The following is a 27,837-nucleotide window of genomic DNA, read 5'->3' as shown; positions in this document are numbered from 1 at the left end:
ATGCTCTTATGGCGTGTAGGGATGTCATGTGATTTAATTCCATGAAGAAGAATGCGAAAGGAAGAATTTATTTTTCTGCAAAATTCTAGATGTTGAAAATCTAGGATTTGTTGTATGTGATATAAAATTTGAGTTGTATGAATAGTAAAATATCTAATCTATTTGATTAAAATTATTTTAATTGTGGAAAATAAAATTTAGAATCATAAAATATTTAGATAAGATCTAAAAATTTGTTATGATTGATTTTATTTCAGTTTATGCGAGAATTTTCAGATCTGAAACTATATGATATCCGTTGGCATGCCAATTGAGCCGACTCAGTTTTGAACCATGTCGACTTAGTCTCTTGGTTTAATCGATTTAGTGCTGACTGACCCGATCAAGTTGTCTCAGGCCGAACGGTAATAGTTACTATTCATGATCAGTTAGTTGATCAAGTATCAGACTTAGTCGACTTACTAAAGTGAGCCGACTCAGTTCGGGGGTGAGTCGACCTAGTTTTCAGAACAGAAAATTTTGCATAAAAAGGATGTAAAATTGTTTTACACGTTGAAATGGTTTCAATTAATAATTTTAATCTATGTTAATGCTATACTTAATTAAGAATTAAAATATGTATTTTAGATTTAGAATTGTGATTAAAGATTTAATGACATTGCATAAAATATGGGATATGGGTTAGCTCAAATCAGATTCTTTTAATTGGATTAGACCTAAGGTTAGAATCAAAGACTTAATTGACTAAAAGAGTAGTTGATCAAATCTAACCAATAGTTGATTTAGATTAGGTCAAGGATACTCTAGATCAAACATGATAGTTATAGTTGGTCAAGTCCATATCTTTGATTAAATCAAATGGACCTTGATCGAGGCCAATGGTTGAGCCCGAGTCATTGGACTGATTAGATCGTTAGGTGACTCGAGTTGACCTTTATCGTTAAGGTTAATCAGTATGACTGATTTAGGTGCCCTGGACCGGCTTGTCTCAGTCCTTCTCATGACTTAATGAAGGCAGTGGGAGGATTTATGACTTGCTAGTTGGACTAGCTAGTCTTTAGTCCTTTACATGACTTGGTGAAGTTAGTAGAAGGATTTAAGACTTGCAGGTCGACTGATGTCTTCTAAAATGTATTAACCAAATTCTCTAAATTATTAGGTCCATAAAATGAGCTAGTTATGGGATAACTAGATCATAGCCTCCCATTAAAGTATATGATAATGCATCCAATATTCTAAATAGGTATTGGAGGCGCCACACGTCTGGTGTCTATTGGGTATTAGAATTATCATTCATCATATGACCGTCTTGTTGTGTCTTTCAGATCAATGGTCAGGTTGGCCGAGCCATACTCGGGTCTGAACATTTGTTTGCTGGATGCATTTGATGTAGTCATGTTAATAGTTAGACCTAATCGGATTTTTCAGTGGAGAGGCCACATGCCTGCTGAGGAGATACCTGGGGCAAAATCTGATTGCTAGAAATTGTTTGGAGAAACAATTAGTTATGAACCTATCCATGGATGCATTAGGGTTGGTCGAGCCACACTCGGGCTCGAATGCAGTCTGTATGGATTCTAGCACCCATTAAGGAATTAAAGTAATTCTTCGAATCGGAGGTAGAGGCTATCAATTCGTAGAAAATAGTCGGAGAACCTTTAGACTAAAGTTCAAGTTTTTAGGCTTAAAATAGTTCATACACTAATAGGTTAATTATTCTCTTTTTAGAAATGATTAGAATATTGTCGCTCTGTTCACTGTTAGACAGTGACAATGTTATCGGACCTAACTTCGATAGCTAGTATCAGAAGTTGAGTATAATTTTTGAGCTAATTGATCAAGAAGTTTAAGACTAACCACAATCCAGACAGAATGCTTTTTTAGAAAAAAATGGATCATTGGAAAAGGAATTGTTCTCAATGTTTTGGTTATTTTAACCCAAACAGGCTTAAAAAAGAAATCAGCAAATGGTTGCTGGTCAAGATAGTTATATGATAACTCTTTGAAAATTTTTTATTAGTAATACTATTATCTGAGTATAGGATACCGACAGTACAAGTCATGTTTGTAAATAGTTGCAAAGGATTTCAGGATAGTAGAAGGTTTGAAAATGGCAAGAGACTTTTGAATGTAAGAGATGGAAGTTTGTTACAATCTTAACATTAAGAATCGTCGAGCTTGTTTTCAATCCTGAAGATGTCATTTTAAATGATTGTCACTATTGTCCAATTTTATTAATGGTGTCAATAAGAATGATTATTGCGATATCATTGTGAATGATACTGCGATAATGAGTGGACAATTGAAAATGACATAAACTCAATACCATGGCCTATTAGTGTAAAGTGCACATCTAACTAGTATCTTAGATTAGATAATGTTACTGAAGCCTGCCTTTGGTATAGTTGACTTAGTCACTTTTAATTGGAAAGGATGAATGAGCCAGTGATGTTCTGAGTTTGATACATATTGATGTATTTGCACTCACGAACATAAGTGCCAGAAGAGGGCTTTACTACATTAAAATCTTTGACGACCTATCTTGACATGGGTGCGTCTTGCTCATGAAGCATAAGTCTAAATCGGTTGAAATGTTCAAACGATTCAATAATGAGGTAGAAAAATAAATTGCAAAAAATATTAGAACTCATCAGTTAGACCGATGAAGTGAATACCTTTACAGTAAGTTTTTGACATGTCTTGAAGAGAATTGGATTTTTTCTCAATGGACCTTTCCTGGGATACCACTATTTAAAAGGATGTCTGAAAAGAGAAATCGAACTTTATTAGACATGGTTCGATCTACTGTAGATTTGCTGGTCTGGCTGAGATTATGTTTAGAGATTACTTGATATGTGCTCGAGAATGTTCTGAGCAAATCAGTCACCAAATTTTCATATGAGATATGAATTTGGATAATTCGATACTCTCTTACCTTAGGGTTTGGAGTGTCAAGCTTATGTGAAACATTCACAAACCAACTAGCTTGGATCTTGATCTGATAAATATTATATTAAGGATATTTCTTCTACCTTTTTAGTGGACATAAGATGTTCATGAATCTTAAGATATTCTTTTTGAAAAAGAAGTTCCTTGGTGAAGGAACTGATGCCATTAAAATCAAGTTTAGTGAAGCTTGATAGGTAAAGGAAATGACTTTGACACAAACCAACAGAATCAGAGTTGATTAGATCAAATCCGGAGTCCGATGTAAAAGCATCCTTGAGTAAATATAGTAGAATACCATGTCAACCGAATAGACAATTCGGTTTCTAGGTTCGGGATGGAGATTTGATCTCCTATATGGATGCTATACAGAGATCTAACTTTGAGAAGTGGCTTAGAGCCATTAAATCTAAAATAAAATCCATAAAGATCGACGATGTATGGACATTTGTTGATTCATCTGAATGGGTAAGATTCATAGGGTGTGAGTAGATTTTAAATGGATAAGAGGTGCAGACGGAAAGGTGGAGACCTATTAATTCTGTCTGATTGCCAAGGATTTCATTAAAGTTATAGTGTTGACTATAGTGAGATGTTTTTCTTTTAGCAATCCTCGAGTCCATTCGGATTGAATCAACCTTCTCGGAGTTAGAATATATGTTTTGAATGTATAGCTTCATTAAGAACGAAGTAGAATCCTATATGTTCAAATGGGCTAATAGTTTTGTAATAATATTCTTTGTGTTGTTTAGGATGAAATTCTCTTAATCGGAAATGACATTCCTACATTATAGGGAATAAAAACTTAGTTGTCATCTCTATTTTCTATAAAGGTTTGGAAGGTTATGAGAACTATTCTTAAGTATTTATGACATACTAAGGATCAATGGCTGGTTTATGGAGAATCTGATTTAAAACTTATGGAATATTGATTTTAGTTTTTAGTCGAAATGAAATGACAAAGTTGTGTCAGGTTATAATTTTATCTTAAAAAAAGGAGCGACATGCTGGAAAGGTTCCATGTTGTATTCAGTAGTCAGTTTTATTTATGATACAGAGTTCTTTGCGGCATTTGATGTTGGTAAAGAAGTTGTTTGGTTATAGAAGTTCATCAGCGAGCTTGGAGTGGCACCCTCCATTGATGGTCCAGTCCTTTTGTATTGACAGCAGTACTGGAGTCATAGCTCAAGCTGAAGAATCTATGTTCCATCTGAGAATCAAATACTTTATGTATCGCTATCAACTTATTCGATAAGATCGAAATAAAGTCAATCTTAGGAAGATCGATCGAAAGGAGAATTGGACCGACCCATTGACTAGAGCAATAGGATCTAAGGAGTTTGATGATCACAAATGGAAGGGTATTTGATACAGATTTGTTGATTTTAGTCCAAGTGAGAGTTGTTGGAAAATATGTCCTAAAGCCAATCATCTAAGTTGTAGATGATTGTGCTCCATACATGTATATAAATTATAAAATTGATAAATGTTATCTAGCAGATTCATCATAAGGAATACATCTTCCTTAATAGAACTCATATATTATGATGAAGTCTTTAGAGGTACTTTCAAAACGATAAAAAAAGATTTATCGTGTGGCTCTTAAATCCTATTCGCGATCAAATGATACAATTATTATAAGGACGATAATTGTATCGAGTGTAGGTTGTGTGCCATAACGTCTTAACCAAGATATGTGGTGACACGGGTATAGCATACGGATGATATGTAGGAGTACATTTCACTGAGCGTGACCATCTCCGGAGCACTCTGCAGTCAAGGGTTGCTTTGATGGGATATGGGTATAAGTGTCCCTCTGACCTGAGGCTGCTTCGGTGACTTGCAAGCAACTCATTATGCTTTGGTGTCAGACTATTCGAATTTTTAATTTGATGACAGAAGATTTCTGGGTACAGTCAAGTACTTGTGAAGTCTGAGTGTGAGTCAAGATAGGATTGACCGTTCTAAGTAAAATTAGAGATGATACATCACTATGTTTCAATTCAGCAAAATTTTAGCCAAAGTAGTCCTAATGAGGAGTTATAGGATTTTTGAGATTGAGACACAATATGGATCACTCATCCAGGATTGACAGTTTAATCTTAAGTCGTCCTTGAGCATCGAGAGTCAAAGGGATGAATTATACGGTAACTATATTCACGTGGGTTCTAGAGTATTGCTGGGCATACATTCGACCTCTCCGGATGTCAGGTCCCATTGCTAGATGGTTACATCAATTAGTACAAAAATTATTTTTGTGCTACCGACTTAGGTTCGAACTTATGGGTTCACACATATAGAAGTACCTGCCTGATCAAATGATTGTCGACGATTATGAATCGTTAAAGGATTTAATTATCAATATGATTGATGATTAATCCCATGCAAAAATTGCAATAAATTATTTACTAATGGTTAGTAAATTAGAGGAACAATTAATTAACAATTTGATTGTTAATTGGCTTAATTTGATTGAGCAATGGGGATTGGATCAGATCTAATTGAATTGGATTTAGTTAGGTTTGCTTTGGAATGATTGGATGCAGTCCTATTGGATAACAGGGTTTGTTCCAATTGATCTTAGGGATGCAAATCAAATTTTGAGTTGAATAGGATTCAATTTAGTTTGATATAAGCTTTGATTGGATCAAACTCTATTGGATAATAGGTTTGATTGGATCAAGTCCTATTATCAAATGCTTTCCATAGACGGGGTTTTAATCTAACTAATTCTCTAATTGGATTGGAGCCTAATTGGTTTTATAATTGAACTAGGATCTAATTAATTAGTTTGTTATAACTAATTCCTAAATTGATTAGGATTGGGTCCAAGAATTAGTTAGAGTTTGATTAAGATTTATGAGTTCTATTTGGAATAGGACTAAACCAATTCCCTAAACCCATCTATTTAATGATTCCTCACGCCTCCTTTCCACTTTACCATGAGTATTCATGCCCCACACAAGGTCCTACGCCCTCTCCTCTCTTCCGTGTAAAAAGAAGCCGTCCTCTTTTTTTGGTCGCCAAAAAACAAAGGAGGGGGCGTCCAAGAGTTGGACGCCCCATATCCCACATGCCAAGCCTTGTTCTCCTACCCCTTTTGAAGGATTTTGTGAGGCTTTTGCAGCTGGTTCTTAGGCATCAAAAAAAGGCTCTTCTGCTGGTTTTACAACAGAAAATTGGAGAAAGGTTTTTCCCAACGAGAGAAAAAGAAGAAAGAAGAAAGATCTTCTTTTTTGTGCGCAGTCTTGGAGAAGGAGTTCTTCTCCTAGATTTTTTCTTTATTTTTTTCTAGGATGAAAATCAGATTAGATCTGATTTTTAATATGAGAATTTATAGAAGAAATACCAGAAAAATCTGGTTGGGCATTGGAGGTTCCTAGGGTTCTAGGTCAAGGAGAAAAAGGGAGAAGAAGAGAGAAGAACGATTTTTCTCTTGGGTTTCTCTTTTGGGTTCTTCTAGAGCTTAGGATTCCATGTTATTTTCTGTATGAGAAATCAGATTAGATCTGATTTTCATCGTGGAAAATCAGAGAAGAAAAGTTCTTCTTAAAGGTGTGAAAGGAAGAGAGAAATGTTCTCTCTTGTGCGTAGAAGAATTGAGAAAAAAGGGTTCTTTTTTTGTTCTCTATTATAGAGATTTGATGCGTAGATCCAGGAAGAAAAGGAGAGGGTCTTTTTGTTCTTCATCTTCTTCATGTTCCTCCTAGATCAGCCAACAGTATTGTATTTTCGTGAGCTAGCACTCTCGGGGAGATCGATCAGCACAAGGACTTCGTGTGGATACCCATAGAGGCCGGATGCATGTGCGGTTGCTGAGCATCATGAAGAACCAACTACCACGGATTTCGGATGCGGTGATCTTCTACTCGTGCTCAGGTATGGAGTTTTGAACTCAATTCATAATTGGATATGATTTAAATAAATTCAGATATGATCTGATTTGATATAGATGTGATCTATACTTGCTGAATTTTAGATTTCAGATTTACATTCATGCATAGTTCATGTCATGGATCTTGTATGGTAGTTTTAGATTTGATCTATGCATGCATTATAGATTAAATTATTTAATCTATAAATATTTCGCTGCAAAATTTTAAAAATGCATGTACAAAACTACCATGCTTTCCTTCAAGAGTTACCCTCAATGATGATATGCCCTGCTCGCAACTCCAGCCGAGCACAGATGATGCCTATCCAGACAGCATGGAGCTCCGCACCTAGGATGGTGGGTCCAAAGAGATGTGATTCCCCAACCGGAAGCAATCTAGCATCCGGCCCCTGGATGACAAATCCTACGCCATGGAATGCCATACCAGGCCGAACCGCCCAGTACGGGGCGTACCGAATCGGACTAGCGGCCAGTCGATCTGATTTGACCATTTTTCTCGAAAAATAGCTTCGAACCGCACTGAACCGGATGGTTCGGCATGGTTCGACGCCATACCGCCCGAAATCGGGTGGTATGACTCAGTACGGTTTGGTTCGGTGTTGAACCGAATCGTACCGACAAGCTTCACGTGGGGGGGGTGGGGGGTGTGGGGGGTTGTAGTAGGGTCTGAGCTATCTTTTAGTGACAGCCCAAGTGGTTTGTCTGAGAGACCCGAGAGCTCTTTCAAAACTCTCGAGCTCGTCTGAAAAGAAAACGAGGTGCTGAAAAAATTAGAAAAAGAGAAAATTTTCATCAAATTGCAGCACTAGATTGAGGAGATGCTGATTTTTGATCTGAAGTAAAGTAATGTATTATTCTTTTAGTAAATATTTTATTTTTTATATTTTTATCGTTAAAAAAAGATAAAAACGAAGAAGTATGAAAATAAGAGAAAATCATGTCAAAAATTTTTGATTTTGGTATTATTTGATCATATGTGATAGATCTTTGAAAGATCTACATGATGACACTAAAATCGTTGATTTGCATTAATTATATATTTTTTAAATATTTATACATATTTATGCATAAAAAATTATTAAAAAAATAAATTTAAAAAAAAATTAAAAAATCATATTTAGAATGATTCAAACTACTTAAATCTAACCTCAAATTTTTTTTGAATTTTTTGAAATTAAAAAATATTTTTATAATTATTTAAATAATAAAAAATATTATCAAATAAAAAATATGTAAAAATAGTGTTATATTTTACTTAATTCAAAAATATTATTTGAAGCATATAACATATTTTTTTTGAATTTATAAGTTTTAAAATTATTATTGAAATTTTTTTAATTTATATATAATATTTTTTTAATAATTATTAAACTACCTTGTTTTGTTATACTTATAGAAATTTGTTAGAAAAAAAATTCAGAGGGTGACATTTGTTGACTTTCATTAATTATATATATATTTTAAATATATATATTTATTCATAAAAAAATATAAAAAAATAAATTAAAAAAATAAAAAATTAGAGTTTCAGAATCATGTTTAGAATGATTCAAGCTATTTGAATCTAACCTCAGATTTTTTTTGAAATTTTTAAAATTAAAAAATATTTTTGTAATTAATTAAATAATAAAAAATATTATCAAATAAAAAATATGTAAAATTAGTATTATATTATAGTTAATTCAAAAATATTATTTGAAGCATAACATATTTTTTTAATTTATGAGTTTTAAAATTATTATTAAATTTTTTTTGAATTTATATATAATATATTTTTAATAATTATTAAACTATCATATTTTATTATACTTGCAGAAATGAGTAAGAAGAAAAATTCAGAGCGTGACATTGGTTGGGATCATGACGATATGCTCTTGTCTCGGCATAATTGAAGATGCAAATAGTATAATACAGAGTTCAAGGGAGGAGAGATGATTAAGTTGAAGCAGCACCTGACTGGTAGTTATCCTGATGTGTCCATGTGTCGGAAATACCCATGGAGGTCCGACTGTTGATGAAAAAGTACTTCACTGATTCGAAAGCAGCGAAGGGGAAAAGACAAAGCAGAAGAAGATGGAAGTGGACCGTCGAGCTACAGAGCCACCTTATCACTCTAGAGAGTCAGAGGAGGTTTTCGTTCCAGATGATGAGGAGGCACAGATTAAGGCTGCCATTCAGGCGAGCTTGGCTAATCAGTACCGACAAAAGGAGATGGCAAGGTATAGAGAGCGATTTGGATCATCATGCTACGAATCAAGGTCTGGATCAGCGATCGATGAGGGAGAATTCGAATTCAGGAGGACTATCTCAGTTAGAGAGCCTGGTGGTAGAGGGAGCAGACACAGCATGTCATCTTTGTTGGAAGCTTTTGGCAGTAGAAGGAGGTCCTCCAGAGATATTTTAGTAGGAGCCACTATCCATGATTTGGATCCACATGCTTTTTTCAGCAAGGATTCAAAGCAACAGAGGATTGACATTATGGTGAAAAAAGATAAGAAGAAGGATATGTGGCGAGCTATTAGATTATGATTTTATTTCAGTCATATTCCAGCAAATGCAACAGGCAATCCTTACTATCGATTTGTCATTTCAGCTATAGAGGTTGCCGATTAGAGTGTAGATCCGTCAGGACCTAAGGACATCTATGGTCAGCTTTTTGACAGCAACGAGGAGGATTTGCAGAGATGAATTGATTCTTGCAAGAATAAATGGCTTACATATGGACTGACAGTGATGTGTGATGATTGGATCGGTCCTACTAGACGGAGCATCATTAATTTTTTGACATACTGTGATAGAAAAATATTTTTTCATATATCAATTGATGCTTCAGATAAGACGTAGGATGCCACATGTATCTTTGGTCTGATGGAGGAGGTGATTGATTCAGTGGGTGAGTAGTATATCGTGCAGGTCATCACAGATAATGGACCACAATATAAGGTTATTGGAGAGTTGCTGATGGAGCAGCGACCACAGATATACTGGACCCCATGTGCTGTACATTACATTGATCTTATATTGATGGATATTGGGAAGATTCGTAGGATACAGCAGTTAGTGGAGATTGCTCAGACTATTACTAGATTCATCTACAATCACACATGGGTCTTTTCATTGATGCGGACATATACTGGGGGGGAGATCTTAAGATCGAGTATCACACGATTTGCTACCTACTACATAGCACTTAATAGTCTTTTTCAGAAGAAAGCAGCTTTACGTTAGATATTTGTTAGTGCCGAGTGGCAGAAGAGCAGATATGCGAGGGTTGGTATGATGGAAGTCATGTGGAGAATTTGGTAACGAGTCAGTTATTCTGGCAGCGGGCTAAGAAGGTAGTGAAGACTATTAAGCCATTATATGAGGTGCTTTGCATCGTGGATAGTGAAAGATACCTCCAGATGGGCTTCTTATATTACATGATGGAAAGGACAAAGAAACAAATCAGTGAGAATGATCTGAAGCATGCTTAAGAATTCATTAACGTTATTAAGCACCGTCGGGATTACAGATGGGTAGAGATTTGCATCTAGCCGTTAAGCACGGATTCAAGAATATTTTAAAATATATTTTTTTTTATACTTGTAAAGTGTACTTAATCAATTATAAAATTTATCTGCAGCTTATTATTTGAATCCGAGATTCCAGTATACCATTCTTGGGATAGATATGGATAACGAGCTTCTTGCTGCTCTTCGTAATGTAATATATAAGATGGTGCTTGATCCAGAAATTACATCATTGTGTCTGCAAAAGGTATGCTAGTTTAAAACAGATATTATTATTCAACTGAATTTGATCTATACTCAACGATATATTTATAAATTTAATAAATATATTTTTTAACAGATGAAACAATTTAGAAAGGGATCAGACAGCTTTGAAGTTCCATCAGTTGTCGTAAGCAAAAAGTAGATTAATCCAGGTAAATTACATATCAATAATGAGCAGCATAGATTGACATCAAATGACTAATAATATCATAAAATTTGATATGTAATTTTGTTTTTGTAGTTGAATGGTGGATTCATTTTGGAATGTCTACAGAACATTTGAGAGGTGTGGCTGTCCGCATTCTTTTTCAGACGATCTTTGCTAGTGGCTGTGAGTGGCAATTGATCGATTTTCGTCCTTATCCACAATAAACAGAGAAATCGTCTGACACAAAAGTGCCTCAATGATCTTGTATATGTTCATTATAATCTGAGGTTGAAGCTAAAATGCATTCAGGAGAAAGTACAATTGAAGTACACTGATCCGATACTAGATGATTATACTGACGAGGACGACCATCCGATCATCGGATGGCTTGCAGGTCAGCAGCAGGAGCCAGAGCTTGATGAGCCGGAGTCCCCTCCACGACCAGCCAGTGTAGTAGCTAGGGAGATCAGGATGGATCCAGGGCAATGGGCAGAAAGAAATATTCCACATAAGGTTTCAGCTGATCAGCCACAGCCTGAGGAGACACAGGAGACTCATTTATCACATGACTCTTTGTCTGATATATCCTTGCAGAGGTTTGAGCGACAAATATTTAGACGAGGTCGGCAGTCAGCAACAAGACATCCATCCTCTCAATCACAGGAAACTCAGTCACAGAGGGGCACAAGAGAAAAAAGAAAAGACAGTTGCACGTGCACCACTCTCGAGAGTATAGGAGCTATTTGGCTCAGATTCAGAGATCAGGGAGAGTGATGATGATACTAGTAGCAGTAGTGATGGATCTGATGATTAGAGAGGAACTGGAGGATAAGAGACCACTGCTTATGAGATACAGCCGCAAGGTGATATTCAATTCACCGGTGAGTCTCAGTTTACACATGCCACACAAGATAGGGACCATGGTGGATGAGTCGGTAGAGATCGTGGGGAGCCGATTTCATATAGACGATGGGCTCCTAGAGGTCGTTCAGTACACGATGCAGCTGCAAACAATCTTGCACGTGGAATAGGATCCCTGGATGTTTCTGGATTATCCTTGTATTATGGATCCTATTACCCGTAGCCACTTTATGATCATATGGATATGGTGTATCTGAGGCATCATCTTCTAGTGGTTACTATCTTATGCAATCTCGAGCATCTTACGGATCAAATTTTGCTACCGACATATTCGGATGGGCTCCTCCACAGCCATACCATCATTCTGAGGATACTTCTCAGAGTCAGAGTTTGAGAGATCTGAGATGTCTTACAATTCAGAGAGGATGGCTTATGGGATGAATATTCAGGAGTACAGTGCATCTTAATTAGAGGATTAGACTGATGTTCCTCCAGATTATGTCAATGATTCAGATATCTACGAGTGTCACAAACACTCGATGAGGTATTAAATGTAGAGCAGATCTTGAGGTTAGTATATCATTTTTTGTGCTTTGTACTTTAAAAATTTAGATATATTTTAACGTATATTTATATATTTTCCTTTTAATTATAAGATATTAGAGTTGTAATATAATGTAAATAAATACATATTTGAAATTTTGGATCAAGAGTCCCTGTACTGCTATCGAACTCAAAAATTGAACCCAAATATGTTAATAATATGCAATATAATGTAATTTTGGGATTGTATTTATGAGTTAATAACTTGGAGATCCAAAAAAAAGAAACAAAAAAAATTATACTGGTATCGAACTGGTATGTCGGAGCATACCGTGTGTCGGTACGGTATGGTACGGTATCGATACCGTACCATATCGATCCGACGTCGGTACGCACTCCGATACCGATACAGCAAATCTTGTCCTATGCCGTCCTTGCCATCCTTGATGCTGCTGTCAAAGTTAACCTTGACAATCTCTAAGGGTGGAGTTTTTCGGGAGATGAGGATGGTCCTTTGGCTCACTGCAGAAGCAACAAGGGAGCCCCAGGACTCGAAGATGTCAAGGTGAAGATCGGTAGCATCAAATTGGCAGTACTCCGTGGCCAGCTATAAGGCTCTCTCGAGCACCCATCTAGCAGACACGACCTCAGATTCGAAGACCATCCTATTCCTGGAGAGTCAGATCTGATAAGCAACATATACCACCCTCCCCCCAAAAGCATGAGTCATTTTCTCAATAGTACATCAGCGGACAACCTCCAGAAAGTGGTCCAGCCAAAAGCTAGTGCCAGTCTCCCACGGCTGGCCACCCAACTGTCTCCAAATCAGTCTTGCCTTAAGACAGCGTAGAAGGGCGTGCTCCGTTGACTCAACCTCCAGCCCACAGATAGGACAGGATGTCGGGATCTTCATGCTCCTACTCCTAAGCACCAGCCGCGTCGGGAGTCGGTCTTATGCAACCTTCTAGAGAAAAAGCCTCACCTTGGGGTGAGCAACCACTCTCCAAATCCAGGTACCCTCCATCTTGAAACTCATCGTAGGCTTGCATCCCTTGACCAGGTCCCTTGTGGGCGCTTTAGGGCAGCAAAAGTGGCCCAACATCCTTAAGTCTTGGCAGCGGTGGATCGGGATTAGAATAGTGAGGATCTGATCATACGGGCGACATCTTGTGCTCTCTGTCCCTCCCATCGTCAGAGATCAAATCACACATCTGAAGCTGGTCATCAATCTCCGTGCTAACAAATGTCCGTCAACGGGCAAGGGGCAGGTTGGAGATCCAGACATCTTGGCTGACATCCACTGACCTCCCATTGCCAATCACCCATCTAACATGATCAAGGACAGCAAGGGCACGAGCACAGATCTTCTTCCAGATGAAGGAGCAACCTTGAGTTGGTTGGAACTTCGATCCCTGACTCTACGTCCCATAGCAAGCACTCATGATCCTACTCCACAAACACTTCGGCTGGGTAAGGAATCTGACGGCATGTCTCATGATAGAGACCTCCCTCTTCACAAAAAGACAAGGGATCCCCTGTCCCCCATCCTCCAGAGGTTGGCAGACCACCTCCCAAGATAGCAGGTCGGCTGTTGTGCCTCGATCCCCATAGGAATCTCCACAATCGTTGCTTCAAGTATCTAAGAGAGGCACTCGACACAACAGTGTTCGCCAAGAGATATGTCGGAATAGAGCGCAAGACAGATCTCATAAGCATCGTCCTACCCATCATGGAGAGAGAGCTAGTCTGCCAGCCCTCAAGCCGATCCAAAACACACTGCTCCATGGGCTTGCAGTCTGCCCTTTGAAGGCGCCTCCCGATGATAGGAACCCCCAGGTAAATAAGGGTCCCGATCTCATCCTGAATCCCTAGCCTTTCTCGGATTGCCTGCTTCACCTAGAGCTTCGTCTTGGGGTTGAAGAGCACAGTAGATTTCTGTAGATTCACAAGCTGTCCAGAGAACCAACAGTAGTCCTTGACGATGGCTGTGAAGCACCCCGCATTACTAATCGAGGCCCGACTAATCAGAAGGCAATCATCTGTAAAAAGGTGCGAAAGAGGGTAGACTCCAGAGGTAGGCCAGTAGGGCTCCAGCACCGACCTTCGGACCGCCGCCCTTAAAGCTCGAGAAAGAGCATCAGCACAAAATAAACAAGTAGGGAGATAGGGGCAACCTTGGCACAACCTGACCGTTGAGTGAAAAAACTCCATCAGTGTACCGTTGATCAAGATGGCAGAGCTTGGGCTCTCCACACAATCCATGATCCAATTGATCCACCTGTCCTGAAAACCAAACTCTTGGAGGGTCCATCGAATGAAGTGCCAACTCATCCGATCATATGCCCGTTTCTTGTCTAGCTTGATCACCATGAGGCTCTGATGGATCAGGGCACGTTGCAAGTCATGCATAAACTCTTGGGCGAGTAGGATATTGTCGGTGATAGATCGGCCACTAACGAAGGCACCCTGCTTTAGACTGATCAGATGATGTACAGTTGGCTTCAGCCATCCGATCAGGACCCTAGCACACACCTTGTAGAGGGTGTTGCAGAGGCCGACAGTCTGAAGTGCCCCGGGGAGGAAGCATTAGGGTACTTCGGGATGAGAGTGATCAAAGTCTTCTTCCACTGCTCAGAAATTCCTCTAGAGTCGAAGACCAACTGCATAGCCTCCACCACCTCTTGGACGATAGACCAGTATCAGCAAAAAAAGAGCAGGGGGAAGCCATCCGGCCCTGGGCCAGAGGGCCTCCCGCACCTCCTTAGCAGACACAGGTCGAGAAAGAGCCTCATTCTCCTGGTCAGAGACAAGGGTCACAGGCTCGGATCCCTGGATGGGGGAGTCCTCACCTAGTGAAGACATCCAGTGTGATCTGAAGAACTGAAGGATCTACTCCCTGATCTCCTCACAGTTATCTACCACTCTGCTGTCGCTCTCCCTCAGTTGTCTGATACGATTGGTAGGCCTCTAGATCATGGTAGATTGGTCAAAAAATCTGGTGTTTCTGTCGTCCTCTCTGATCCACTGCACCCTCGATTTTTGCCTCCACAGTCTCCTGCTGTCTCAGCAAAGAATGATGCACCGAGAACTTATGTTGAAGCTCCCACAAGTCAAGCTCCCGGAGGCCCCCCTCTAACTCCTCCCTCCTCTATAGCTCCGTGATGTCTGCCTCCACTCCCTTTAACCATTTGAAGATGTCACCGACCTCATATCTGTTCCATCGAAGAAGTGCATTTGGCGAGCTCCAATCTCCAAGACACCCGATAACGTGCATCCCCACGACTAGCATCCTCCAGATCTCCCTGATCAGATCCCAGGATCTCGGATAAAAGGTCCAAAATTTCTCAAATCTGAAGGGGCCTCTAGGCAAAGGCATACCATCAGTGGAGATGAGCATCGGACAGTGGTGAGATGCGATCCTCGGAAGGTGCTGGACTCGATGTCCCGAAAAATGCTGGATCTAATCACAGGTGGCAAGAGCCCGATCAATCCTTTCCCAAACCCTGGTCATCCCCTACTGGTTGTTGCACCAAATGAATCTGAAGCCCGAATAGCCGAGGTTGATGAGGCCCGCATGGCCAAGAAACTCCTGGGATTCAATGCTGTCAACATGCTGCCTGCCTCCTATCTTTTCGTGGGGTCCCACAATATAATTGAAGTCCCCAGCAATAAGAGAGGGTAAGCCCTATGACACCAACCTCACAATCTTAGACCAAAGTACTCTGTGCTCCCTGTACTCGATGCTCGCATGCATCTCGGACAGAAGTCAAGGTCCTCCAGTGTGCTCCGAGATGATAAGAGCCACCTGCTGCTCACACCTGTGGAAGGCATCGACTTTGACCAATCCTTTCCTCCACAGCACCAAAATTCCACCAGACAAACTCCTAGACTCCACAGCATAGGAGCTCCATGTCATCGGAATCCGTCTCCTGACGTGCTTGAGGCTAGTCCCAGAGAGACGGGTCTCGAGCAGGATGCACACCTCAGGGCCGTGCTGCTGGACCAATCTGCCAAAGGTCGACTGCAACGAGGGCTTCGCCACCCCTCAGGTGTTCTAGATTAGTAACCTCGTCTGACAACTCAAAGGGAAAGTGGGTCCGCACTAGGAACCCCCTTAGCCTGAACATCAATCTCCGCTCCAGCTGCAACCAAATCCATCGCAGAAGAGCTTTCCTCCTCTCCCTGGATAACCTATCGAAGTCGAGTAACCGCCGCCTCATGATCTCAGGCAGGGTTGCACCCCCGTCTCCATTTGCACTAGAGCCTCGCTCGTGAAAGGTGGTGGGACAAGCTCCAACGAAAGGTCTGGCTCCTCCGGAAGTGCCTCCTTAGGTTGGGCTAAGGAGCTCCCCTCCTCCCTTGGGGTCCTAGCAGAGAAGACGAAGACCCCAGGGTCACTGGTGGCACCTGTTGATCCCAAACTGACATCCAAAGAGGTCTTGGCCTTGTTTTTCGATGCATTAGACTTGGCAGACCCCTTTCTGGACTCATTGGGCCCTAAATTCTTCTTCTTGGGCTTCATAGGAGCCCAGCCCCCATCAAAATCAAGTGGTCGGGCCCTTTTGGGTTGGGCTGAGCCCACCCCAAACAACCCCGCCTGCCCGCTTGGGCCCTCAGTCGCGTCCCGGCCCGCCAGCACGAGCGGGCCGAAACGGTTTGCAAGCTTGGCCTCGTCAGGATTTGGGCCCGAAGGGCTGCCAATGCGCATCTCAGCGCCCCCTTAGGCCGCGATCCACGCCATGAGATCTTAACCGGCTTCATCTAGCCATCCAAGCCCGCCCAGTCACCCCGATCCAATTCCGCTTGACTTTGGACTCGGCTTCAACTGTCGATTCGACTCAACGGCCTTTCCTTTCGGATCAGTCGCCCCCTTTGGTTTTGGTTGCCGCCGGCGAACGGCAACCAGCCACTGCCCGAGATGCGGACCATCGGTAGCCACTTTCGGCCCATCCCCACTGACAGGAACGCTCGCATCCGAGTGCGAGCCAGCCATCAGAACTCCACCTCCACACGGGCATGCCACCTTCGGCGAGTGCAGTCTCTCCACTGAAGGTTGAGGCCGTCGAGGTTCTCATAGACAAATCTCTGTCAAAAGATGCCCGCTGGCCCCCTGACCTGAGCTCCTGATAGCACCAGTTGAGAGAAATCCACCTTCAGAGCTGCCTGAGCAAACCCCAGCCGCTGCTTCTCCGTCGTCCAATCATCCATCGCGACAAGGTCCCCAGTCAGGCTAAGGATTCGCCGGATGGATGCTTCACCCCAGAACTCCATTGGAAGCCGTGGCATGCGGACCCAAACCAGGGCTGAATTAATCGTCCCTTCCAACAAAAAAATTCTCGGGTGCCAAGGTTCCACCGCCACCACCTCACCGGCGATCACCCACGGTCGGTTAAGCACAAGGTCCCTCTCTCCTGCCCCGGTAAACCAAAAGATGAGGAAACCCCTTTCCAGGCCAAACCCCACCACATCGCCCTTCAGTCTCGCTCGCTGTCGGAATTCATGCGTCATCACCTTCGCCGCCACCTGTGGCCCAAGCTCCTCGCCACCATTATCGAGCCCGCCAAGCATTTCATTTCCACCCTCAAGTCCTCCTTCGGGACGTCGACCACCTTCGGATACCACTTAAGGAGGTCCTCCACCTCCTCCGACGTTGGCTTTGGTGACACCTAGACAGTGCGACCTTGCACCACTCCTTTCCAGCTCAGATCAGACCTTCCTCCAGCCTTCGAGGTCTCGGGGTGATCCCCAGGGATGCTAGCCATCTTCTCTGACAAGCCCACTTGCTGCGGCCGGCCAGATCACTAGCGATCAAGGATAGAGAGGTTGCAGCAGTAATCTCAAAGCAAAAATTGTAACAGTCACTATTCAAACTTGGCCAAGCTTTTTTTGCACGGACATAATATGCTTTCATAGAACTTCTTCCTTTAGGCATGGAGATAGAACACTTAACAGCTTGGGTGTGTGGAAGGAGGATGTCCAAACTCTTGGGCATGGAGAGGAGAGGATGCCCAACCCTTGGACGTGAGGGAGAGAGAGTGAGGGCATGGAGTAAGGGAAAAAGGCATAGGGCTAGGGCTCCAGGTTAGGATTTTGAGATCTCATCTTTGGGGATTTATATAAAGCCATAAGGATTCTATCTGGTTTAGGACTTTTGATCAAATCAAAATCTAATCAAATAAGGATTTTGACCAGTTCAAAACTAACCCCAATAAGGACTTTAGATGCCCCCTTTCTTTCTCTCTTTGGCGTCAAAAATCAGATGGGGCGTGCGCTCCATCCTTCTCTCCTCTTTCTTATCTTGTTGCATAAGATAGGGGGCGCCAACCTTGGACCTAATCCAAATAGGCATGAGCCCAATCTCTTCCGTACTTAATTCGAATGGGAGTCCAACTCTTGGCGCCCCGTCATACATGCTTTTGACTTGGTCCAATCTCCATCTGACAGGGATTCTAAATGACAAGAGGATTTGGGTTTAACTATGTACTAGCATGGTATTCCTAAATCTAATAGGATTTCATAAATTCTAACCCAATCAAGACTACATGAGCTCAATTGCACAATCCTAGGCTCAGGGTTTGCCATACCGGGTTGAACCGTTCGGTACGGGACGTATCGAGCCGGATCGATTCCTTACCGATCCGGTTCGGACCTGTTTTTCAAAAAACGACCCCGAACCGCACCCAACCGCCCGGTTCGGTGCGGTTCGGGCCCATACCGTAGCTCGATTCGTTGTCGGTTCGGGATGAACCGAACCGTACCACCCGAAGGACCATTTCACATGGGGGAGGGGGGAAGGTGGAGGCCTTTTCACGTGGTTGGGGGGAGGGGGGAGAGAAATGGGCGTGGCCCACTTCACATGGGGGGAGGGCCTGGTGCTTAGGGAGGGGGGAGAGAAATGGACGTGGCTCACTTCATATGGGGGGAGGGTCTGGTGTTTTAATAAGCACCAGGCCTTCGGTGTTCTCTGAGAGTTCTCAGAGAATACCCGTGGCCGTGGGCAACCTTGGTCTTAACGAAACCGTTGAGACCTCCAAAAAATTAAAAAAGAAGGCAAAATTTCATGAAATTGGAGGAGTGATTTGAGAAGAGATTGATCTTTGGCCGAAGGTAAGATACTCTGTTATTTTGTTAGTAAATATTTTTTTTTTGTTTTTGTTATTAGAAATAGGATAAAAATGAAATAAAATGAACATAAGAGAAAATCATGTCAAAATCTTATAATTTTGATATTATTTAATTATATGTGATAGATCTTTGGAAGATCTATAAGATGACACCAAAATTGTTAATTTTTGTTAATTATATATTTTTTTAAATATTTTTATATATTTATTCATTTAAAAATTAATAAAAAATAAATTTAAGAAAAAAAAATCAGAATTTGGAAATCATGTTTAGAATGATTCAAGCTACTTAAATCTAATCTCAAATTTTTTTTAAAAATATTTGAAATTAAAAAATATTTTTTTAATTATTTAAATAAAAAAATTAATTATAAAATAAAAAATATATAAAAATAGTGTTATATTTTAGTTAATTTAAAAATATTATTTGAAGCATATAACATATTTATTTTGAATTTTTAAGTTTTAAAATAAGTATTAAAATTATTTTAAAATTATATATAATTATTTTAATTATCATTAAACTATCATGTTTTGTTATACTTGCATATATTTATAAGAAAAAAATTTAGAGCATGACGTTCGTTCACTTTAATTAATCAGCTATTTTATAGTATATATTTATTTATATAAAAAATATTAAAAAAATAAAAAAATAAAAAATAAGAGATAGTTTTAAAATTGAGAATAATGTTTAGAATGATTCAAAACAATTGAAATATTTGAATCTAACTTGAGATTTTTTTTGAAATTTTTTTATAAATATTTAAATAGTAAAAAATATTATCAAATAAAAAATATATGTAATTAGTATTATATTACAGTTAATTCGAAATAATTAGTATTTTGTTATACCTGTAGAAATGAGTAAGAAGAAAGATCCAGAGCGTGATATCGGTTGGGATCATGGCGAGATGCTCTCGGCTCGGCATCATTGGAGATGTAAATGGTGCAACATAGAGTTCAAGAGAGGAGTGACTAGGTTGAAGCAGCATCTGACTGGTGGTTATCCTGATGTGTCCATGTGTCGGAAATGTCCGCAAAATGTCCGACAATTGATGAAAAAGTACTTTGCTGATTCGAAAGCAGCGAAAGAAAGGGCAAAGCAGAAAAGGACCGAAGTAGATCGTCGAGCTGCAGAGCTACCTTCTTATCACTCTAGAGAGTCAAAGGAGGCTTCTGCTCCAGATGATGAGAAGGTACAGATTGAGGCTGTCATTCAGACGAGCTTGGCGGATCAGTATCGACAGGAGGAGATGGTCCGGTACAGAGAGCGATTCGGACCATCATGCTACGAATCAAGGTCTGAATCAGTAACTGGTGGGGAAGAATTCGAGTTAAGGAGGACTATCTCAGTCAGAGAGCCTGGTGGTAGAGGGAGCAGATGCAGCATGTCTTCTTTGTTGGGAGCTTTTGGCAGTAGGAGGAGGTCCTCCAGAGATATTCCAGCAGGAGCCAACATTCAGGATTTGGATCCACATGCTTTGCCTAGCAAGGATTCAAAACAGCAGAGAATTGACAGTATGCTGAAAAAAAATAAGAAGGATATGTGGCGAGTTATTGGATCATAGTTTCATTTCAGTCATATTTCAGCAAATGCAGCGGCTAATCCTTACTACCGATCTGCTATTTCAGTCATAGAGACTGCCGATCAGGGTGTAGATCCTCTAAGACCTAAGGATATCTATGGTCAGCTTCTTAACTGCAACAAGGAGGATCTGCAGAGATGGATTGCTTCTTACAAAAATAAATGACCTACATAAGGTCTGACAGTGATGTGTGATGGTTGGACAGGTCCTACTAGATGGAGCATCATTAATTTTTTGACATACTGTGATGAAAAAATATTTTTTCACAAATCAATTGATGTTTCAGATAAGATGCATGATGCCACATATATCCTTGGTCTGATGAAGGAGGTGATTGATTCAGTGGGTGAGCAGCATATCGTGCAGGTCATCACAGATAATGGACCATAATATAAGGCTGCCGGAGAGTTGCTGATGGAGCAGCGACCGCAGATATACTGGACCCCATGTGCTGCACATTGCATTGATCTTATATTGATGGATATTGGGAAGATTCGCAGGGTGCAGCAGATAGTGGAGATTGCCCAGGCCATTACTAGATTTATCTGCAACCACACATGGGTTCTTTTATTGATGCGAACGTATACTGGGGGAAAGATCTTACGATCAGGTATCACACGATTTGCTACCAACTACATAGCACTTGATAGTCTTCTTCTGAAGAAAGCAGTCCTACATCAGATGTTTGTCAGTGCCGAGTGGCAGGAGAGTATATATGCGAGGGCCGGCACTGATGGAAGTCATATGGAGAACTTAGTGACGAGTCAGTCATTTTGGCAGCGGGCTGAAAAGATAGTGAAGGCTATCAAGCCTTGATATGAGGTGCTTCGCATTGTGGACAGCGAGAGATACCCCTAAATGGGCTTTTTATATTACATGATGGAGAGGGCAAAAAAACAGATCAGTGAGAATGATCCCAAGCATGCTCAAGAATTCATTAACATCATTGAGCACTGTTGGGACTATCAGATGGATAGAGATTTGTATCTAGCTGGTAAGTTTGGATTCAAGAATGTTTTAAAATATTTTTTCGAAGCATGAAAATAAAAGTGTGCTTAATCAATCTTGAAATTTATGTGCAGCTTATTACTTGAATTCGAGATTTCAGTATACCATTCCGGGGATAGATATGGACAGCGAGCTTCTTGCTGCTCTTCGCAATGTCATATATAAGATGATGTCCGATCTAAAAATCGCGTCGTTGTGTCTGCAAGAGGTGTGCTAGTTTAAAACAGATGTAATTATTCAACTGAATTCGATCTGCTATATTTATAAATAATAAATATATTTTGTTTCAGACGAAACAGCTTAGAAAGGGATCAGACAGTTTTGGAGTTCCATCAGCTATCGTAAGCAAAAAGCAGATGAATCCAGGTAAATTACATATCAATAATGAGCAACATAGATTGATATATAATTTTGCTTAATAATATCATCAAATTTGATATGTAATTTTGCTTTTGCAGCTGAATGATGGATTCATTTTAGAACGTCAGCAGAAAAATTGAGACATATGGCTGTCTGTATTCTTTCTCAGACAGTCTCTGCTAGTGGCTGTGAGCGTAATTGATCCACTTTCACTTTTATCCACAGCAAACAGAGAAATTGTCTGACACAAAAACGTCTCGACGATCTTATATATGTTCACTACAATCTGAGGTTGAGGCTAAAATGTATTCAGAAGGAAGTTCAGTTGAAGTACATTGATCCGACGTTGGATGATTATGTCGACGAAGACGACGATCCGATCATCGGATGGCTTGCAAGTCAGCAGCAGGAGCCAGAGTTTGATAAGCCAGGGTCCCCTCCACGACCAGCCAATGTGGTGGCGAAGGAGATCAGGGTGGATCCAGGGTAATGGGCAGAAGAAAATATTCCGTATAGGGTTCCAGCTGATCAGCCACAGCCTGAGGGGACATAAGGGACTCATTCATCACATGACTCGCTGTCCGATACATCTCAGAGATTCGAGCGAGAGATGTATAGACGATCCTCCCGACAGCTAGCAAGAAGGCATCCATCCTCTCATTCACAGGAAATTCAGTCACAGAAGGGCACAAGGGGGGAAGGAAAAGACAGTTGTACGTGCACCACTCTCGAGAGTACATGAGCTATCTGGCTCAGATATGGATATCAGGGAGAGTGATAATAATACTGATAGTAGTAGCCATGGATCTGATGATCAGAAAGGAATTGGAGGACCGGAGACCACCATTTATGAGACAGCCACAGGATGACATTCGATTCATCGGTGAGTCTCAGTTTACACATGTCACACAGGATAGGGATCATGGTGGATGAGTCAGTAGAGATCGTGGGGAGCCGATTTCATATAGACGATGGGCTCCTAGAGGTCGTCCAGCACATGATGCAGCTGCGGACGATCTTGCACGTGGAGTAGGGTCCATGGATGTATCTGCATCATCCTCGTATTATGGATCCTATTATCCGCAGCCACCTTATGATCCATATGCATATGGTGCATCTGAGGCATCGTCTTCTAGTGGTTACTACCTTATGCAGTCTGGAGCATCTTACGGATCAGATTTTGTTACTGGTATATTTGGATGGGCTCCTCCACAGTCATACCATCATCTCGAGGATACTTCTCAGAGTCAGAGTTTTAGTGAGAGGTCTGAGATGTCTTACAATCCAGAGAGGATGCCTTATGGGATGAATATTCGAGAGTATGGTGCAGCTTGGCTAGAGGGTTGGACTGATATCCCTCCAGATTATGTTAATGATCCAGACATCTACAAGCATCACAGACACTCGACAAGAAATTAAATGCAGAGTATATCTTGAGGTTCGTATATCAGTTATTGCGCTTTGTATTTAAATATTTAGATGCATTTTAATGCATATTTTATATATTTTTTCTTTAGTTTTAAGATGACATAGTTGAAATATAATGTAAATAAATATATGTTTAAAATTTTAGATCAAGAGTTTTTGTGCCGCTACCTAACTCCAAATTGAATCCAAATATGTCAATAATATGCAATATAATGCCATTTTGAGGTTGTATTTATCAATTATTAACTTCAACATTCAAAAAAAAAAAAATTGAAAACTGAAAAAAAAAATTGTACCGATACGCTTTGGCGTACCATATGTCGGTACAATACGGTATCGATACCGTACCGTATCGGGCCGGTACCGGCACGCCGTTTGGTACTGGTACAGAGAACCTTGTCTAGACCAATTTCTTTTGTATGTGACCCCATAAGTTTAATTGATAGGTTCGCCGTACCAGGCCGAACCGCCCGGTAAGGGGCGTACCAAACCAGATCGGCGGCCAGTCGATTCGGTTCGGTTGGTTTTTCTCCAAAAATCACTCCGAACCTCACCGAACTGCTCGGTTCGGTGCGATTCGGCTCCATACCGCCCAAAATCGGGCGGTATGGACCGGTACGGTTCGGTTTGGCTTGAACCGAATCGTACCGACACCCCATGTGAAAAAAAGGAGGGAGAGTGGGGCCTGAGCTGTCTTTTAGTGACAGCCCAGTGGGTTGTTTCTTTGAGAAGCTTGAGAGCTCTCAGAGAACTCCCGAGGCTCTCAGACTCAACGAGACCATCGAGACGTCAAAAAAATAAGAAAAAAAATTTCATCAAATTACAGCACTGGTTCGAGGAGATGCTGATTTTTGATCAGAAATAAGGTAATGTGTTATTGTTTTAGTAAATATTTTATTTTTTATATTTTTATTGTTAAAAAAAGATAAGAACGAGAAAGTATGAAAATAAGAGAAAATCATGTCAAAATTTTATGATTTTGTTATGATTTAATTATATGTGATAGATTTTTAGAAGATCTACATGATGACACTAAAATCGTTAATTTTTATTAATTATATATTTTTTAAATATTTATATATTTTTATTCATAAAAAAATTATTAAAAAAATAAATTTAAAGAAGTAAAAAATCAGATTTTTAGAATCATATTTAGAATGATTCAAGCTACTTAAATCTAACCTTGAATTTTTTTTAAAATATTTGAAATTAAAAAATATTTTTATAATTATTTAAATAATAAAAAATATTATCAAATAAAAATATGTAAAAATAGTGTTATATTTTAGTTAATTGAAAAATATTATTTGAAGCATATAACATATTTTTTTTAAATTTATAAGTTTTAAAAATATTATTAATTTTTTTTTGAATTTATATATAATTTTTTTAATAATCATTAAACTATCGTGTTTTGTTATACTTGCAGATATTTGTAAGAAAAAAATTCAGAACATGACGTTCATTGACTTTAATTAATTATATATTTTTTAATATATATTTATTCATAAAAAAATTATTAAAAAAATAAATTAAAAAATAAAAAATCAGAATTTTTTTGAAATTGAGAATGATGTTTAGAATGATTCAAGCAATTGAAATATTTGAATTTAAGCTCGAATTTTTTTGAAATTAAAAATATTTTTGTAATTATTTAAATAATAAAAAATATTATCAAATAAAAAATATGTAAAATTAGTCTTATATTATAGTTAATTCAAAAATATTATTTGTAGCATATAACATATTTTTTTGAATTTATAAATTTTTATTTATATATAATATTTTTTTAATAATTATTAAACTGTCTTGTTTTGTTATACTTGCAAAAATGAGTAAGAAGAAAGATTTAGAGCGTGATATTGATTGGAATCATAGCGAGATGCTCTCGACTCAGCATCGTTGGAGATGCAAATGGTGCAACACAGAGTTCAAAGGAGGAGGGGTGACTAGATTGAAGCAGCATCTGGCTGGTGGTTATCTTGATGTGTCCATGTATCGAAAATATCTGCAAGAGGTTTGACAGTTGATAAAAAAATATTTTGCTGATTTGAAAGCAGCGAAGGAAAGGACAAAGCAGAAAAAGACGAAAGTGAACCATTGAGCTGTAGAGCTACCTTCTTATCACTCTAGAGAGTTAGAGGCTTCTACTTCAGATGATGAGAAGGTACAGATTGAGGCTGCCATTCAGACGAGCTTGGCTGATCAGTATCGGTAGGAGGAGATGGCCCGATATAGAGAGCGATTTGGACCATCATGCTACGAATTGGGATCTGGATCAGCGATCGTTGGGGGAGAATTCGAGTTCAGGAGGACTACATCAGTCAGAGAGCCCGGTGGTAGAGGGAGCAAACACAGTATATCATCTTTGTTGGGAGCTTTTAGCAGTAGGAGGTCCTCCAGATATATTCCAGCAGGAGCTACCATCCATGATTTGGATCCATATATTTTACCCAGCAAGGATTCAAAGTAGCAGAGGATTGATACTATGGTGAAAAAAGATAAGAAGGATATGTGGCGAGCTATTGGATCATAGTTTCATTTCAGCCATATTCCAACAAATGCAGCAGCCAATCCTTACTATCGATCTACCATTTCAGCTATAGAGGCCGTCGGTCAGGGTGTAGATCCGTTAGGACTTAAGGACATCTATGGTCAGCTTTTTGATAGTAACAAGGAGGATCTGCAGAGATAGATTGCTTCTTACAAGAATAAATAGCCTACATACGGATTGACAGTGATGTGTGATGGTTGGATCGATCCTACTGGACGGAGTATCATTAATTTTTTGACATACTATGATGGAAAAATATTTTTTCACAAATCAATTGATGCTTCAGATAAGATGCATGATGCCACATATATCTTTGGTCTGATGGAGGAGGTGATTGATTCGGTAGGTGAGCAATATGTCGTGCAGGTCATCACAGATAATGGACCACAATATAAAACTGCCGGAGAGTTGCTGATGGAGCAGCGACTGCAGATATCCTGGACCCTATATGCTGCATATTGCATTGATTTTATATTGATGGATATTGAAAAGATTTATAGGGTGCAGCAGGTAGTGGAGATTGCCCAGACTATTACTAGATTCATCTACAATCACACATGGGTTCTTTCATTGATGCGGACGTATACTGGGGGGAAGATTTTAAGACCGGATATCACACGATTTGCTACCAACTACATAGCACTTGATAGTCTTCTTCAGAAGAAAGCAGCTTTACGTCAGATATTTGTCAGTGTCGAGTGGCAAGATAGCAGTATACGAGGGCCGACACTGATGAAAGTCATATGGAAAATTTGGTGACGAGTCAGTCATTCTGACAGTGGGTTGAGAAGGTAGTGAAGGCTATTAAGTCATTATATGAGGTGCTTCGCATCATGGACAGTGAAAGATATCCCCAGATGGGCTTCTTATATTACATGATGGAGAGGATAAAGAAATAGATCAGTGAGAATGATCCGAAGCATGTTCAAGAATTCATTAACATCATTGAGCACCATTGGGACTATCAGATGGGTAGAGATTTGCATCTAGCTGGTAAGCACTGATTCAAGAATATTTTAAAATTTTTTTTTGTGCTTGTAAAAGTATACTTAATCAGTTATGGAATGTATTTGCAGCTTATTATTTGAATTCGAGATTCCAGTATACCATTTCTGAGATATATATGGATAACGAGCTTCTTACTGCTCTTCGTAATGTGATATATAAGATGATATCCGATCCAGAAATCGCATCGTTGTGTCTGCAAGAGGTATACTAGTTTAAAACAGATGTGATTATTCAACTGAATTCGATCTGTACTCAACGATATATTTATAAATTTAATAAATATATTTTTTTTACAGACGAAACAATTTAGAGAGGGATCAGACAGTTTTGGAGTTCCATCAGCTGTCGTAAGCAAAAAGCAGATAAATCCAGATAAATTATATATCAATAATGAGCAGTATAGATAAATATGTAATTTTGCTTAAAATATCATAAAATTTGATATGTAATTTTGCTTTTGCAATTGAATGGTGGATTCATTTTGAAATGTTCGCAGAATATTTGAGAGGTGTGGCTGTCCGTATTTTTTCTTAGACGGTCTCTGCTAGTGGCTATGAACACAATTGATCGACTTTTGTCTTTATCCACAGCAAACAG

General features: G+C 39.6%; 1 protein-coding gene and 4 pseudogenes across 7 annotated transcripts in view; all 5 read left to right on the top strand.

Annotated features, from left to right (window-relative positions):
• Positions 1-27,837, top strand: part of LOC105035982 (aquaporin SIP2-1) — a 71,743-nt gene that overhangs the window by 31,388 nt on the left and 12,518 nt on the right. The window contains exon 3 of one of the 7 annotated variants that reach the window (XM_073254282.1): positions 6,690-6,825. The exons of the other annotated variants lie outside the window; for them this stretch is intronic. Within the exon in view, the coding sequence (XP_073110383.1) occupies positions 6,690-6,825 (136 nt within the window). The remainder of the gene's footprint in view (positions 1-6,689; positions 6,826-27,837) is intronic. 7 annotated transcript variants of the gene reach the window in all.
• LOC140856573 (uncharacterized) lies at positions 8,625-10,512 on the top strand (annotated as a pseudogene).
• Positions 10,514-18,934, top strand: LOC140856575 (uncharacterized; annotated as a pseudogene).
• On the top strand, positions 21,054-23,704 carry LOC109505306 (uncharacterized; annotated as a pseudogene).
• Positions 25,594-27,460, top strand: LOC140856574 (uncharacterized; annotated as a pseudogene).

This window comes from Elaeis guineensis, chromosome 1, assembly GCF_000442705.2.
Source record: "Elaeis guineensis isolate ETL-2024a chromosome 1, EG11, whole genome shotgun sequence".
Classification (NCBI taxonomy): domain Eukaryota; kingdom Viridiplantae; phylum Streptophyta; class Magnoliopsida; order Arecales; family Arecaceae; genus Elaeis; species Elaeis guineensis.
The sequence above is the reverse complement of the archived record's forward strand: the minus strand, read 5'-3'. Positions and strand labels throughout refer to the sequence as shown.